This window comes from Centroberyx affinis, unplaced genomic scaffold (genome assembly GCF_046629955.1).
Source record: "Centroberyx affinis isolate AG114_WGS23_722 - 3 ecotype Tasmania unplaced genomic scaffold, CSIRO-AGI_Caff_v1 ptg002190l_1, whole genome shotgun sequence".
NCBI lineage: Eukaryota > Metazoa > Chordata > Actinopteri > Beryciformes > Berycidae > Centroberyx > Centroberyx affinis.
In genome coordinates, this window is record NW_027280498.1 from 96314 (window position 1) to 113943 (window position 17630).

At 42.5% G+C, this 17630-nt stretch overlaps 1 protein-coding gene and 2 non-coding genes across 4 annotated transcripts; all 3 read right to left on the reverse strand.

Annotated features, from left to right (window-relative positions):
- Positions 1 to 255: 255 nt before the first annotated feature.
- trnaa-agc (transfer RNA alanine (anticodon AGC)) lies at positions 256 to 328 on the reverse strand. Its single transcript has one exon. It is a non-coding gene; the product is annotated as a tRNA-Ala (tRNA).
- A 496-nt stretch (positions 329 to 824) lies between these two features.
- trnay-gua (transfer RNA tyrosine (anticodon GUA)) lies at positions 825 to 910 on the reverse strand. Its single transcript is given in 2 exon segments — positions 825 to 860; positions 874 to 910. It is a non-coding gene; the product is annotated as a tRNA-Tyr (tRNA).
- Positions 911 to 2401: 1491 nt separating this feature from the next.
- On the reverse strand, positions 2402 to 16693 carry tmem214 (transmembrane protein 214). Of its 2 annotated transcripts, XM_071532453.1 has the most exons (18): positions 16484 to 16693; positions 12475 to 12479; positions 11851 to 12033; positions 11181 to 11331; positions 10647 to 10781; positions 10209 to 10291; positions 9796 to 9901; positions 8343 to 8424; positions 7800 to 7901; positions 6768 to 6909; positions 6259 to 6350; positions 5695 to 5743; positions 5434 to 5541; positions 5157 to 5274; positions 4830 to 4926; positions 4473 to 4641; positions 4035 to 4186; positions 2402 to 3839 (listed from the first exon to the last, which is right to left on the reverse strand). In XM_071532453.1, exons 1-18 carry the CDS (start codon positions 16632 to 16634, stop codon positions 3713 to 3715), a joined length of 2052 nt encoding a protein of 683 aa, XP_071388554.1. In that variant the 5' UTR covers positions 16635 to 16693; the 3' UTR covers positions 2402 to 3712. The 2 variants fall into 2 exon arrangements, with proteins under 2 accessions (XP_071388554.1, XP_071388553.1); XM_071532452.1 differs by lacking the exon at positions 12475 to 12479 and having other exon boundaries at positions 11851 to 12044.
- Between the last annotated feature and the right edge of the window lie 937 nt (positions 16694 to 17630).

The following is a 17630-nucleotide window of genomic DNA, read 5'->3' on the forward strand; positions in this document are numbered from 1 at the left end:
GAATTTAAAGGATTCAGTAGCTTTTTATTTAGCAGTTTTATTTGAGTGTGATTGTAGTATTTTTGTACATTGTTGTATGGAGTTCGTCTGGAAATTTTATGTTGTTTTCATGCTGCTCTTGGGTCAGGTCTTGAAAAGGACACTGAGTTTCTTCGACAGTTAGTTTGCAGTGCACCGTGCTTGACGCCCTAATACAGCTTGGCAGAGTTAACAGGTGTGAGATACATGTATGCGTGTATAAAGAATTAAAGTATTTGGAGGATGCGGGCATCGATCCCGCTACCTCTCGCATGCTAAGCGAGCGCTCTACCATTTGAGCTAATCCCCCATGATGCACCTCGGCGACAAGCCTAAGCCATTTAGCCATACAAACACAGCCTGCTGAAACAGCGGCTTGTTCTACGTAATTTAACAAAACTGTTCATCAGGAAAGACGTCAGGTTTTCAATGTTTCAATAAACAGAAAATAAATTGCAATTCTTGGAGAAAATATGTGGGCTAGCTCAAAGCAGCAGTCGTTTAGCTATTAATACATTGAGGAATACCGAATAATTCAAACGTTACAGGAAAAAATATAAGTAAGGATGAAGTCTAAAGTACATTTCAGGAAGGATAAAGTATGAAGTTAGCCTTTAGCTAAGTCAGTTGAGTTTAGCATTCAGACTGAGAAGCTCTGAATGCAATTAAAGCTGGACAGTTAGCTAAGAAGCAGGCAGTGGACACATTCGCATGATATCAGTACTTAATTGAACGATTGGACGACCCGCAGCAATGGACGCGTGGACTTTATAGTCCAATAAAACTGCAGAAAGAAAAGGTGACCCTCCTTCGAGCCGGATTCGAACCAGCGACCTAAGGATGTCTATTAACAGTCTACAGTCCTCCGCTCTACCAACTGAGCTATCGAAGGGGATAGGCGGCATATTGAAATGTTGCTTTAAATAGTTAGTGCAATTAATGCAATCATGACACTTCCAAATAATATAAAATGAAGGAAAATCGAAGTATCAACCGGAACGCAAGCGTATGTAATGAAGAACTAGGAGGCTCCTTCGACGTGGGTCCGTGTACGTCGGACCGACGTGCTAAGCACATTCGACACTTTTACAAGCGAATTCCTACAACGGCTGTGTACCTGACCAAAATTTCTCATTAGTTGCGTTATCAAAAAAGGAAAAAGTGGATTTTAGAGTACTTTCACTCACTCGTGTCGTGTGCCTACCTAACATTTGTCCGGTATCCAGTCTTGAGAAGTAAGCTAACCTCGGAGGAAAACGAGTGCAAAACATCGTTCATCAACGTCATTATCACTGTCAGCAATTCAGGTGTGGTCCCGTTCACTTGAGGCAGGCGATGGTGTTACTTTCATCACACTTGGCACCGAGTTACACACGAAACTAGTATATAAAAAAGTTTGTTCTTTATTTTTCACTGCTAAACCGTTATGCCTGGCTGCCCTCGTCTTAATTAAACGCTTCCATTTGCTATGGCTCATACTGCCACCTAGTGGTCAACACAATTAGCAGGACATAACACATTTCTCTGTCATTGATATTTTATATGGAGCTCTGTCAAAATTATTTGAGCATAAAAAAATAATCATTTGAGCATGGAAAATGGATTTGTATTTGCAGAGAACCAGTTTCACTTACAGTTTACACGATTGTCTATTTACAGAAAATTCCATTGATATCCTTTATTCATACCATGCAATCTCTTGGTTTATGTTAAAAGGCCTCATTTCCACCTAAACAAAACATGCTGTTGTATCCTTGTCTTCCTTCCCTTTCACCTTGTGTACAGAGCTAGATACAGAATTATGCATTGATCCATTTGACTGGTGTTATTTTGAACCAAAGCTATGGAAAGTCAGTACCCAACACTGCTTTGTAAGCCTGTCTGTATCCCATTAAGCATCCACTGTCCAAGTGCTTTGGTCTGATGCTTCTTATTCTTTCATAAGATTATTTTTGATATTTTTCTGCTTTATTAGATTAATTATTATTATTATTATTATAGCATAATAAAATGCTATTATGGGGTTACATTTTTCAAATCACACTAAATCTGTGGCATTTAAGGCTGTAACATATTGGATTTAATTAATGGATGTCATTTGACGCTTCCAAAGTACCAGCAAGTTGACTAGTGTTCATATTTTGTCCATACATCTAAGCAATTGTATGCTAGAAGCTACATTTTTGTATCTTGCTCATAACATTTCCCCCCATATTTTGGCTTCCTGTGGCCTACTTTCTTTAGAAACGTTTTTGGCATCTATGTTTGGCAAAATAATAATAAAACCATAATCTCACTATTCCAAGCCACCATGCTTCCATGCTGCAGCTGTCTAGGAGAGGTGGCTAAAGATCTAGATTAATTGATCCAAAAAGGCACTCAATGGGGTTGAAGACTTTATTATAAATCATTTACATTAGAAAGTAACAAATTAATCATTGCCGTCTCCATCCAAACATATCTCTTTTACAGGAGGGGTTAGGGAATCAGCTGGTCAGAAAGGCTTGCTTTGCCCAGAGGAGGGGGACTCCGTCATTCTGGGGCGAAGAGGAGCATGTCGGCATGAGGTCAATCATCACCCCATTACCAACACAGGCATGCAGATCCACGCACACACATATACACACACACAGAACATCATCAGCCTTCAAGTTCAAGTCGATAAGGGACGCAGCAGTAGTCTTCCACGGTCTCAGTGTTGTTTTTCGCTCAGCTGTCTGGCTCCCGATGGCGGAGGAGAGGGAGAGGAGGGGGGAAATATATGGAGAAGGGTTAGACGAATGTGCCGTGTAGCTAGCAGCAAAGCTGGGAGAAGAAAGGCGACTAGATGAAGTGCGGGACAGAAAGACAGAGGGTACATTCCTTCTCCTGGACCTCCTCTCTACCCCGACAGCTGAGACTGCTGGACTGGCTTGAGACTCCTCCTGTCCCGGTCCAGCTCACGCTTTCATCTCTCCCGTCTTCTGAGGGCGTCAATCAGACCAGCGGATGTGACCCTCCCTCCTCATCAACACGTTTCTTCACTGCCTCATCAAGGCTTCGTATTGTCAACTGTCCACTGGAGGGCTTCCCGGGCTTGATGAAGGCTTTGCACAGCCTGACACACACACACACACACACACACACATACTGTATCTGAGCAGGCTCAGTTAGATTAGGTGTGAGAGATGAAGTCGCCCTCAGAGCTGAAACGGTGGCTTGGAGAAGTCTGGAATATCCTAGTTGTCCGTCCACACCTCTTTCACAAGTTTTCAAAGAATACTTCTTTATATCTATAAATAAAAAAATGGTTTATAAATCATCTACAAACCTAAATTTTTCTATAAATTACATAAATTTAAGGGAATCCGTCTGAAATTCAGGCTGTAGAAACTCGGGAGGGGGGAGGGACGACCTCTGCATCCAGCGGTGAGAAAAGGATCGGTAGAAAAAAAAACAAAAAAAAAACCTATAAAACAGCATGCAGATTGATAAAATTGAGCCAAAAACAAGAAAAAGAGACAGAGAGGGTCCTTCGAGTGAGAGTCCGCTTGTCCGACCCCAGAGTGTCCCATCACGGCTTAAGAGAGCGGGAGCCGACGCGTCCAAAGGCAGCCTTAGATTGGGTCAGTGTGAGTGTGCGTGTAACGTTATGCGCGTACATCGGTGTGAGTGTGTGAGTGTGTGTGTGTGTGTGTGAATAGCCGGCCATCCATCATGCTCGCGTCAACAGCTCCTGCGCCCAGGTCTTGATGGCGGAGGTTGTGTGTTGGAGCAGGTGCCACGTTGAGTTGGTGAAGGACAGAGCGTGACTCTGCAGACACGACACCGACACTTCACCACTGCAGGGAAAACACAAACACGGGACACATCAGACCATCACATTATAGATGATAGATGAAAGAGACAGATAGCAGGGACGGATTAAATAGGAGAAATCTGATTTTTGATGTAGACCCTGGAGCTGTTTTAATGCCAGGTGTTAATGTAATCCTGTAAAACTCCTATGTAGACACAATCTGGACTCGAGTACTGACTTGCAGGAGTCCTGGAGGCTGGTCCACGCTCGCTGTAGCAGGTCGGATGTGTATGCCCGGGCAGGCAGGATGTAGTTCTGGTGGAGGAAGAGCAGGAGCTCCTTCAGATACTCCAGTGCCTGGAACACGCTGTCTGGAGTGTTGGTGCTCACCTGGAGAAAGACACACAGAGGGAAAAGTCAGTCACAGTGAAATTAAATATGACTCTTTCACCTTGTTGGCCAATTCTCCAAACATAATACCTCAGATTACAGTAAAGTAAAACGCCATCAAACTGCTGTTTCCTTGTGACTTTAGTATTTAGCAATAAGCATTTAACAAAAGCAACCGTTATCGTCTCATCAAAACTTAAATTAGAAACCAGCTTAATTTGAGTACGTGGCACAAGATAAAGATCGGCCAACGGCTTTTTTTGCATACTAGGAAAATCAGCCTTACCCAGTCTATGAGCAGCGGCGTCTTTTCCCTGACCCACAGGATGAGCTGGGTGGTGTTTTCAGAGATGAGGATGGCGGCTGCTTTTGCCTTTTCCAAACCTTGCTCCATTAGCGGCCCCAGCACCCGCACGCACTCAGAGTAATAGTACGGAGTGTTTGTCTCCAACCAGCTACAGGGGAAACACACAGAGTCATACAAACACAGGTGACCATTTATTATACATAAGCTAATTTCAGACCCTGGGGCTGAGGAAAAGGGGTAGTTCCATATATAGGTCAAAGGTCTGTTTTACACACACACACACACACATATACGTTAGGGGTAAGGAGGCATGGAGGGGTGAAGGTGAGGTCATACCCGAAGCCCTGCTTGGAGTAGAGGGTCACCTTGCTCCAGGCCTGCTGGGATACTGCAGTAATCCCTGAGCTGTGCAGATACCTGGCTGTGGTGGAGTCTGAAACACACAAACGCACATACTCGCTCACTATATATCCTTTAAAAAAAAAAAAAAAAAACTTCATATTTTTCAAATGCTGGATATCTCATTTTGGAATGAAACTCTTCATTTATAGGCTCATAACGTGACAGATCGGGCACAGAGATTCTGTATTTTCAGCTGCTTTAGTCGTCCCGTTAAGTGTGAACCCTAGCCGGTGGGATGAGCGAGCGGGACTGGGGACGGACCTGCGAAGGAGCCGTGGGACCGGATGTCGTGAGCGATGAAGCCGGCGGCGAACACCAGCAGAGCCATGAGCAGCCTGGACCAGGGGAAGCCGTGGCCGCGCATCTTCACCTGCAGATTCTGGGGACGGGAGAAGGGCGAGTGAGGGCGAAACTTGACAAAGACACAGTCCCAGTTTATCCATCTGTGGTCTGGAATTTCAATACCTTCAGAAACATTGAAAACATTCACGGAAACATTGGAGAACATTTGTGTAAGCAGGGACAGTGTTTGTCTTACATCGCACAGGTTATTGCACTCATTGAGGTCCGGAGAGTCGACGTTGTCTCTCATCTCCTCGTTGGTCACTCTGAACGACTGGACGGTTTCGTGAAGGTTCTTCCGCAACTAAAATATCAAAAGGTAAAGTGTGCATGAAGTTATGCCAATTCTCTGAGAGTCTGAAAAAGCAGAAGAGTGTGAACACGCCCTAATTCCATTATTTCCCAAGGAGGTGAGTGTGGCTTATAAAACCATCGGACCTCACGGCGGGAGTCGTACCTTTGGTGGCAAGATGTTCCAGGACTTCAATAAATGGTTCAACAGTAGACTGGGGAAGAAGGGAGAGGAATAGTCAGCCCCAAGCAAAATAAGCAACACACTGTTTTTGTTTTGGCTTCATATTCATATTTGGAGCCTGAAATGACACAGTGATTATGGAGATATTGTGCAGATTGTGCAGATCAATTTAAGGGGATTTTCAGCCACACTATGAGATCATGGCCCCCGTTTCTGGGTGCCAAAAGTATTTATACACATTCAGTAAAGTAGTCAATTTTAGTATAATAAATGGCTGAAATGCATAAATATCACAAGACTCTGGATATCCAGTCTTTCTATTTCTATGAGAATTAAGCTATGACTACACTATATTCTACTGTGAGTTAGGCTCCTGCCACAGAGTGTCAAGACTGAGTTGTACAACTGGCCATTTTTTTTTTTTACAGAAAAAACGTTTAATCCATAAAAGGTTACACTGGAAATAGTATCAAAGTTTTAAAATCGTGAATGTATCAGTGATCAATCATTGAATGTAGAAGAGGCAAGCGTGGGTGTATAACACACCTGGACTGGGGTAAGTGTTTGGTGTACAGCTGCCTCCACACTCCAAGACTCTGAACATCCACACACAGACACTCCGTCATACTGCTGAGCAGCTGCAAGAAGCATGACAGACAGAGACACAGAGACAGAGAGAGATGAAAACCTGATGATTACTGTTGATGTTTTAGATAACTGAAAACATTTCTACTATCAAACTCCATTGTAGCTCCACTGGAAATATCTCAATGTGCATCACCAATAGCTGTTTTTTTTTAACAGCGTTTAAGTGTTTTAGGGTGGATTTTTCCTTTAAGATTTGCCATCAGCGAATATGCAATCACTACTGTTCATGACACTGACCACTGTAATGAGGCATATAGTGGCTACAAATGACAATATATGATAGACAGATTAAAAACCTTAATCCTACCATTATACTGAGCCGTATTGCACTCACACTGGTGTAGTGATTGTAATAATATGTAGAAGAGACAGGCTTAAATTAGAACACGTGTGTGTGTGTGTCTTACCTCTCTCTTCATGTCGTCCGGGCAGTGTGGCGTGGCTCTGGACAGGAAGGATGGCAGGTACGTGTGTAACGTGCTCTCAGGTTTGGCTCCAAATGCAAGGGCTTTCAGTCGGGGGTACAGACGCCTCAGCTGCTCCTGCAGACTACACCCAGACAACAACAACGGCTATATTATCATATTACCTTTTACACGGGGAGCGCACAGCCATTCAAGGGTAAAAAAAGGTCAAAATCACTCAAGAATTGCACAAAGCTGTTATATTGAGAGTTTAGGGAGGCAGTCTGAATCCTGGTTTGAATAACCAACTAGGGAACGAAAAACATGCTGTGTGCTTTCTACATGAGATCAGATGCTGATGGATCGAATGTTATGCTGTTGTGTATTGGCATCTGTGCACAATAAACTAAAGCTGCATACTAAATAGTCATTGTTGTTATGTGACTGGATGCAGAGGCTGATGTGTTCAAATTTAACCACAGGGAAATGCTTTTCTCACCCAGGTATAGTGTTCATGAGGGGGGTGACTGAAACGTTTTAGATCATTTTGGACATGACAGTTACAAGTTTACATTTTTCTTTAAACAGTTGCTGTGTGTGCGGGGGGGGGTTGATGTTCTCCATTTGTCCTTCAGTTCACTTGCGGCCAGCGGTGCCCCTTGGTTTCAGAGAAGAATACCAACAAGCCACTGAAGGGAGACTGAAGGACAAATGGATCCCGTTTCCCAATGTGACCAGTGTCTGGAGAAGAAAAACAACAAAACATTCAAAATGTCATTGTATCCCTTTCACAAGAGGGATCCCATTGCCCTTCTCCTCTCAAATTCCCGCCAATGACTAACCGCATATGCAGACCAAGCAAAACCACTCCACTTTTAAACTTTTGCTTGTTGCATCACAGGCCTGGTTTGCCTCACCACCTATGTTGTGGGCATGTGATTACTCAGCAGTAAATGGAGGCGAACAGTTCACCTCATGAAATTGCATGTGGTGTACAACTGCTGTGAATGTACGATTGCATTTGTTGATATTCACCTTGATGACAGGGCGTTCTTGGGCATGAAGGCAAAATCCAGCAGAGGAAAGAACTCTTTAGGTCCCATGATGCCAAATCCCTTCGTCAGGTTAGCATGAAGCCTGGAAAAAACACAGTGAACACACATAGATATTATAGAGGCGGAACACCAACCACATAAAAAAAAAAAAGGACTAAAAAAAGAATACTATAATTTTTTTTACCAAAGTGGAAAAAAAAGTATTTAATGTTCATGCGCCAATTTGTGAAATGTGAACAATAATTAGACCCTCGTCACTGGAGACATCGTCACTGTTCTAATAGCAACATTGTTACGGTCACTTGTTGAAAAATAATCTGTTCATTTGTTTGTATCTGTTACCTACATCCTTCACAAATATGGATCGATAGGCATGAACAGAAATGATTTTAATAATTTCATAGTTGGTATAATAGAATGTCATGCATTTCTCCATTCTGATGGAGTGTCTCCAAAACGTGTTAAGGCCATACATGCATCAAAAGTCAACATGTCAGCCACATATTGCTAAAGACAGACTTACAGGAGGAGTCTCTCCAGATAGGCTATGGCATATGAAGACAGAGACTTCACTCCCAGCACAGGAAGCATGATACCCAGCCACACTGAAACACAAACAAAGCACTTAGGTCACTTCATAGCACTCTTGGTTATGGCACTAGATGTGTCAACAGTTGGCCTTTTCTGCTTTTCACTGTAAACAAGCAGAGCAGATGCAGCCAGCAAACCAACCTTGCATGCTTAGTTATTTAAGTTACACAGTGAAATACAACACAGAGTCAGCAAACATGATGAAAACTGGAGCTGCATGAGGGAGGATGGGGGGCTGAGGTCAAGATTTCTGTTGTGTAGTGTTAAAGGAAAAATCCCCCTCATATCCTCTTACACTGATATGCATCATCAATCTGTGATGTTCAATGCATTTCAGGAGTTTTGTGATCAAGTGTTTTTAATTTACTTTGGTGTACCCACTTTACCTCAACTCAACCTGCCTCATCTACTTCTACTTCAGATACTGATTTCCTACATTTTCCTGAATGCATTTTGACAACCCCCAGATATGGGGGTCAAACTCCACTGTAGCTGCGCTGGAAATATCTCAGTGTGACGTCACAGCATCTGCGTTTGACCATTGTCCACGTGAATAAGAAAAATACACCAAACAACAAAATTGACCCAGGAATGCAAAGTACATCACCAATAGCCGTTTTTAAACAGTCTCAAAGTGTTTTAGTGTGGATTTTTCTTGTAAATGTTATTATTACATTCATGTATTAGATGCTGGGTTACAGAAGAATAAAATGGGGATATACAATGACAGTAAAACAGGTAAAACAAAAAGAATCTAGGAAAGCCAAAAAAGTGTAAAGTGTTTAAGAGGTTATTTAAAAGATGACACTGATTTTGCCAGTTTAAACTCTTTAGGCAGGGTGTTTATTCTGACCACCTATGGGAAATTTGAACCTCAAGATTTTATGCTGAATATTTTGTATTTTTTATCTTTGCCTCTGAATGAGTTCAATTGTGTCTTTTCCTTGCCTTAGAGCAGCCAAGTGGAATTCAATAGCCCTATTTTGCAGATGAAGGTCCTTATATAATCTTCCAAGAATATTCAACCTCCCATGCCCACATAACACCCACCTCACTGCTAACTTTACCACCTAAGCTTCGCCGGAGCATCTGATTTTTGGCGCTTGAGCATGTGTTTGGCTTGCAGATGATCATCAGTGTACGTGTCAGTGTTACAGTGTGCGCTCTTGCTTCATTAACCCCCGACCCAGAATCCCTGCCAGCGCTCTTTCACCATGTTGGGAAAGCGGGAGATAGGGGAAAGAGACAGACTAGCAGCAGTAAACGTCTGTGGACCATGAAATATTTACATACATAAAAAGGATTGTATGGCATCAATCATGTATGAGTGAGGGAGCGAGTGAGTAAATCATATGCCATTGTGTGTGTATCTGTTTGTGTGTCACCTCGTAGTCCCTGGCTGAGGTCATAAAATCCGGCCTGGCCGAGAGCCCACATGATGGTCAGACACTTCACTGGACGATTCTGAACCGACCGCAACAACTCCAGATACTAGAAGGGAGGGCAGGCAAGAGGAGAGGGTATTACAACATCTGAAGAGAGGTTACTGCTGATTGTAAATGCCCAGTACATGGGATAACAGCCAGTATACACATTGGCTGGCTGCATAATTTACGGCCTGTCATCGGTTTTTAGATCAGATGCAATCATGCAATGCAATTTGTTGCTTAAGATTAAAAAGTACAGCCAGAGACGGGTCAGCAGACAAGGGCAGTGGAGCAGTAACCCACCAGTTACATGCAGGACTCGAGGACACACACACACACACACACACACACGCACACACACGTACTCTCACCTCAGCCAGGTTTTGGGTGGCTATCCTGGGTTTGTCCTGCAGGATTGCCTGAATGCAAACTCTGTAGCCATGCAGCGGCTCTCCTGGAAACAGAGGAGGAAAAAAAGGTGTTGACTGTTCTGACGTGAAACACAACTCTATTGTCCTATCTTGTGCAAATGGAATGAGTGGGCAAGTTTTAAACTAAAACTCTATATCTGCTCATCTCTTCATTGAATTTCACACAGCATCTGATTCCATACAGGATATAACACTGAAAAACCGTAGCCTGACATTTCTATGAAAAATGCATCTTAATTACTTATTACTGGTGACAGCAAAAGGAGGAGATGACATGAGAGATTTTAACCCTCATCACTGCAAATGCACGACATCTCTTATGTCTTGGTCTGCTGCACAAACCATTAGTTCGCCCTGCATGTAACCACTTCCATCTACCTGTCTGTCTGTCCAGCTCCCTGAGCATGGTGTAAACACAGTGGTCGAAGAAGTCTGGCAGAGTGTCGTTGCATCGGCCGATGAGGCCCTTGATCACGCCCCTCAGCTCTTTTCCTGTAAGGCAGTATGGGTAGTCTGGGAACAAAGTACACAGAAGGAGCTGGACATTAATGAGTTGACTTTTGATAAGAGTAGTGTCAGCGTCCAAAACTTTGAATGTCAAAAAGTCAATATGTAAGGAACTGAGACAAACTGGATGATTTGCCCATTGACACCAGACACCCCATTGATTTAACTTAATAGGTTTCTCTTTTCTAGTTTATTTTATTTTGTGAAGGAATAAAAAGCTTTGTAACAATTAATGCAGTTTTTCCACATCTACCTCCTTCTTTTTTTAAATTAAGGAGTACAGAAGTGGGATTTGACTGGGTTCATGATAGAAAATAGAAAATGAGTCCTCTGAAAATGCTCAGTATTTTCTTCTTTTCTTTATATTTAGCTGATTAAAAAACCAAGTGTCTTAGTTTGACAGACCGTGAGCATAGCTGCTGAGTGTGGGCTCGATCTCTGGGGCAGTCAGCTTGTGGTTGAGGTATCCTGCCAGGTCTTTGACCCACACTGATGGGTTTTCTGGGAACAGAGTCTGACTGCGAGCCAACTGCTGCTTCAGCTCCCCGACATCCAGCTAAAAGAACAAGATAGGGAAACAGAGAAAACATCAAGAGTGTACTCAAAAACAAAATGTCCATTATGCAAAGATGAGACTGTGATTCGGCATGTGATACTTTGTCCTCAAGTTGTCTCAATGCACCGTTGTTGCTGTGTGTCTGAGTGTGAAAAGATACTTCAGATTTTCAAAGCCCAAATCACTTTGTTGGAGAATTCTTTCAGTGAATTGACAAAGATCAACCAAGTTCTTACATCAGTATTTTGGTTGTGAAATTGTCTGGATTTTGTACTGCAATTTTTAGCAAAGAGAGCATCTTCCAAACATTTCCATACCTGTTCCTCTTCTCATAAAACTAAGAATTTTCAGCCCTCTTTGAGCCCTTCAAACTTACACTTGAACTGGAAATAAATACAAATGATTTATGCTGCCAATTTCTCAGTAACAGAATAGAGTAGAATTTTTCAATACGTTTTTAAATGGCCTGAGATGACATGAAAATCCAAAGCTATCCCTTTAAGAATGTGCATTACTCACAGCTTTGAAGGCCTCCTCAAGGCTCTTGTGAGTTGCGGGGGCCTGTGTATTGCTGGGGCTGACTTTCTTGGATGGTTTGCTGGACGAGGGCTTCTTGTTTTGAGGCTCGGCCGGCGGCGGAACCTGCTCCTTGTTCTGTTTCTTCCCCATCTTCTCGAGACCCTCGAACAGAGTCTCTGACATCTTCAGGGGCGCTGAAGGAAACAAGGGAGTGGTTAAGTGGCAGATCTGAGAGCTTGTAGTTTGGTGATGCAGTGTCGTTTCAAACTTCTGTGGGCTTCTCTATCCCTTAGCGATCCATTCCCCCACCGTGTCCTGAAAATCATGTTAATCCTTGAAAGCATAGCATTCCCTTCCCCTCTCGCTCTCCGCCCTTTCAACGCTCTCCTTGTCCTTTCCACCCTCCCTCTATGGCTTGCGTAATGGCTTGTTATTATCCAAGACAATATTCATGCAACACTTATTGCAGTTCCCAAAGGAATACAGTTAAGCACCAGCAGCATTGTGGAAGCAACCTTTGAATAAAGATTTACAAAAAACATTATTGAACAGATAAATGAATGAATACAGTGTCACTGCAGATTTTACAGGCTGGGAGGAACCTCCATCATATCAGCAGTGGACCACATCTGATGTTTGATAAAAGGCCAATATTGGCCCGATATATAGGTAAACACAGTAGTCTAACCCTAGTTCATGTACCAACAGACATGTAGCTATGGCTCCACATGACTGCACACAAGAACACCACCCACAAACTTGAGAAGGTGTTGACAGGGGCCACCAGTTGTTCACTGATCATTCTATATGTTGCTCAGAGAGCTAAATCTATATCTGGTGTGTTTGTGCGTGTGTGTGTGTCAGCGGACTACATAGGGTTATGACACAAAAGAGGAACTGTTTCATCACAGCGTCTCTTACCCCTGTAGAACTGATTCAAAAAAGGAACTGGAGGATTTTTATGCACTAGCCATGCTTCTCACTGACTGCAATCTCCATACCCTCCACATTCTTCACTTGCCTACACGGCCACCATGCCCAGTAGGCTGTGCCTTTTTTTTCCCACACTGAACCCAGTTTTTCTCAATCTTCTTCACTGTGCATGGCTCAGCTTAAGAGGGGGGGCTGGTCAAGGCTTGGCCAGGCAGGGTATGTAATCTTAGACAGCTTAGTAAGCATTACCACGGTGCAGAGCTGAGCGGTGAGGGAAGCATGGCGAGGCTGACAATGAGGTAATTAGCGGAAGCAAGACAATGAGGGAGGACAGTGAGGTTGCCGGCCAGGGTCTAATCAGGAGGTTTAGCTGGCGATCACACCGACAAGCTGAAGAAAGCACTAGTGCACATTCAACATAGTTTTCTGTGGTTTACCAGCCGATACAGGGCACCTCATAAAAGGTTGGGAACTGAAGTGTGTAAAGGCTAGACTACGGTTTTGCATAGCGAAGCTTGCTTGCTGTGTGAGCAATTATAAATCTGCACTGGTGACTTTGCACGTGGACTGCTGGAATGCTAGAAGGCAGTGTCGTGCTTTGTTGCATTCTGTCTAGAAGAAACACGGATGTAATCATGTATACTTTCTCTGAAACAGAACTGTTTCAGAGAAAGTAATGTACTTTGTTTGTAATTGTACTTCGGTTATTACATATTATGTGAAACATGCCATGCTTGACACAAGAACACATTTTAGTAAAAACTCTTTGATCCAACACACCATTGTGTGATAATGACTTATTACAGCATTTTCCCCTCTGTGTGTCCAGTAGTAATGTACAGTTTAGCACATTGTACTAAAGTTTAGTGGATAGTGCAAGGTAGCTTAGTATCATATCAAAAGCATAACATGCACCACAGTATACTAATATACTGGACATGCAGAGGTGAAACTGCCATCCCATCTTCTCGCCCCACAAGTTTAATTTGATCAAAAATCTTATTTGCCAAAAGTCTGGCCATTCCTTTAATGGTGTGGAAAGACACGGGGCTTGGGGTCTGTCAACAGGGGTTGTTGGTGGAGTGTAATCTGAGGAGGTGGTCACCCAACATGGCTCTCCAGCAGGGTGGACTGTAATGGATTCTCACACCAGCAGAAGAATAGCTGACAGGATGCCTCACATACAGTATAGATACAGAGTGAACAGACACTTCTCACTTACACAGGACTGACTGAAGCAAGGCAAGCCTTTCCCAACTGACCACATTTCTTTCTCTGTCTTCTGTCATTCTAACATACGGATTCCTCAGCTTTTTCTGGCAGGTAACCCCATAAAGAGGTTGGTCAATTGCCACAAATCCAACACATAAAACTTGATCAATTGTGTCTTAACTTTGGGCTGGCATTGTATGGACAGAAATAAAGATCCTTGGCACCACAGATATTAACCTGCTCTTGTGAGATGATCAGTACAGTCAGGATTTCACAATGGCTTCTATAAAGCCATCATCCTTTGGAGATAGTAGTAGTAATAGTAGTAGTATAAGTAGTAGCCATTTGAATTTAAGAAAATTTAAAATGTAATAAATTTTTCTGAAGGACCAAATTTTCTAAATCAAGTGATCCCCTTGTAGACACACAACCCAAAAGGCATGGAGAGAGTCTGCTCTAACAGATACAAAAGCTTCAAGCAGACCATTGACTGGAGGAATAATTTAAATATGCCAAAACCACAAAGTCAACAGCAACAGTCTCATGATTCCAGTGTTGAGAGCCTTAAAGGAATATGGGCCTACCTACTTCCGGCAAATAAGCTCTTTGATAAAGTCACCAATGTGCGACAAGATTCATCTGTGGTTTCATCTGTGTGTTCGGTATTAATCTATTTTTTTGTAGTGCATGCTTATGCTGCTGCTCACAGCACATGTTTATTGGACAGTACGACAGTTACATAATGTCAAAAGCAATGTGGAGAACTATATACTAACAATACTATGAGATTATTCAACTAAAAGTCACTGTGCTCTTTTTAGACCACATCCTGAAACTCATTTCTGTGTGCTTCACCACCATTGGCACAGACACTGTTGGTATGCTCCCCTCTTCCAAAAGACAGATAGACTTTGCACCAGCTGAATCACTGAGTAAAGTGGTGCACAAACAAGTAACAGCTGCCAAGATAGGACTGATCTTTTCAATCACCTCTGTCTTGTTGCACAAAATTGACTAGTAACCATACCTAGAAAGAGTAGTGTAGCTGAGGGTATACAAACTACACCCATCTCTTTCTCCAGTCATCTAGAGAAAAAGCAGCTGCCAACTTGCCATTTAAATACATCAATGTGTGTTAACAGTATATTAATCTCTACAGCACACCTTGCTCAGATACATGCCATTCTCCACTACAGAGAACATCATGCCAAACTCTTTAATGCTGCCATGCTTATCAGCAAATGTACTCACCTAACAGAACATACCTTCAGGCTTTTCACAAATCATTACAGTGTTCTGATAAATTTGGCATATAGCTAGATAATCCACAAAGTGGCACTTAATTCAATAAAATCGCAATTTGTACAATTATCCACGCTGCTCACTCACCCTATGTATTTTGGTGGAGAAAAACTGTAAGAATAACAGGCAAACCAATTCTAAAAGATGGAATTTTATTGGAATAAGTGCTGCTTGGTGTATTGGATGTATGCCGAATTGAACAATGGATCCTAACAATTCATAAAGGTCTTGAGTTATGTTCTACCGGGTATGTAAGATAATAAATGAATCAACAACACATTAAATTGCCAGAGTTTTAAATGGAGTTTGGCATAATGTTCTCTCCATACAAGAGATGGGGCTACAGCAGTAGCAGTATAAGTGATTTGATTTTCACTCGTTGCTTAATATCTCATGAATAGGGAGGGGTCTGTTGGAAAATACAGGCAATCAAATTAATAAACAAACACTTCTGGTGGATAACAAACCAGTATGATCACTCAGCACCTGTGACAGCTGTCACTGTGGGCTCAGCGAAAATAGGCTGATGCCGAAGTCCTCTATAATTCATCTCAGCAGCCTATACAGTTCAACTGCAATGTAACAACCCCGTAGAGATGCACTGAACAGTTTAACATGACCTTAACAGCAGAAGAACTATTCAGTGACACAACGCAGCTAGCATGCTTCAGAGATGCTGCTGCTCGCTGTGATGACGTTACATTTGTTGACACATTGCTTTAATGGCTAGCTCGCTAGCTGCTAGCAAGCTAACTACACATGCTAGCTAACTAGCCTTCGCTACTTGATGTACATGACAGGGACTCGTAGCCCAGGAGGTTTCACTAGCCAGTTAGCTTCTAATCATTTTGTCATTCGTATAAATGCTAACGCTACACTGGCTACCAACTCAGATAAACTGAGCAAACCGCGAACGGAGGAAGTTAGCGGACCAGAAGTGTGCGAAGCTATGCTAGCTAGCTTGTCAAACCTGCTGACACTAAATGAGCCATCTTTCTTTGCAGCAGTAAAATTACAACGTTGACCGACAAACCGTTAATTGTAAGCTAGCCAGTTTGAGCGATGTGTTAGGCGTGGACCCAGCTACAGCTAACCGCGTCCCACAAATGTCGATTCAACTTTTGAAATAAGGTAAGTGGGTCACGACACACGAAGTAACCGTCTACAGCGGGCCGTGTTCACTTACGTCGCGACGGCAGGTTAGATTCAGTCAGGGCTTTCCGTCCACCGCCACCGGACTTCTTGTCAGCCGTGGGTTTTCCTGCTCCCGAGCTGCTATTCTTCTTTCCTTTCTTCACTACTTCCCACTTGCCGACTGAACCATTATTTGAAGCCATGTTTCTTTTGCCGAAGGGGGGTATTAGTTGGGGATACCGTGACTTCCTGACTCCTTCCACCCTGCTGAATGAGAATGACGGGTCGCTCGGTTAAACGGTGCTTATGATTTAAATCGTCCCCGTGCCACGTCTCCTTGTCGGCATGACGTCAGAGCTGATATGGATGCACCGTTACTTCCCTGTGCTGTGGGGGACTTGATATGTAAAAAAAAAAACAACATCTTCTTAATGGTTTATTGCAAGTCGCTATTTTTTATTTATCTATTTTATACCTGTTTATCTGATTTTGCTTCTAATCTTTATGTCATTTTAATTAATACAGTGATATGTGATGTTACTGCTGTTCTGACAATGAGTCAATCTTATTCAATTATATATAAAAAAAAAAATCAAACTGAATATTTAAGTTGGGGACTAGAAAAAAAAAAGAAATGTCTTCACCACCAAATCAATCATATTTTATGTCACATAATGGAATCTGTCGTTCATATCACTGTGTTGTCTGACAGTGAGCAGCTTGGTGTGCAAATTAAGTTCACTTACTAGTTTGCAACTTGTTGGCTATGCCACAGTCAGTCCAGCTGTTATAGGACGTGGGCATACTGAACAGATATTTAAAAAATTTTAGGTTGAAAACAGCCCATTTATGTGGATGACAATCTGTAGTGTATTATCCCATATGATCCCAGCCCCAGCACCTTATGCATGCCATATAATGTGGTCTAAAGGTGCCTAAATACCCCAGAGAACGAAGCAGGTATAAGGTGTAAACCCTAGACTACATTACTGAGTATCATCCACATTTTTCAGCCTAAAAATTTGGGCAGAATCCTAAAAAAAAATCAGTCCAAAACCAGACTAAGCCCAATGTGGACAACTTTTTGTGAACCCAAGCTTGACTTAAGCTCAAAAGTGTAATAATTTTCCAATCATACATTTTTTAAATTATCGTTTCAACAATAATTAGAAGCTTGAAACTTTCCAATTCATTGGGTC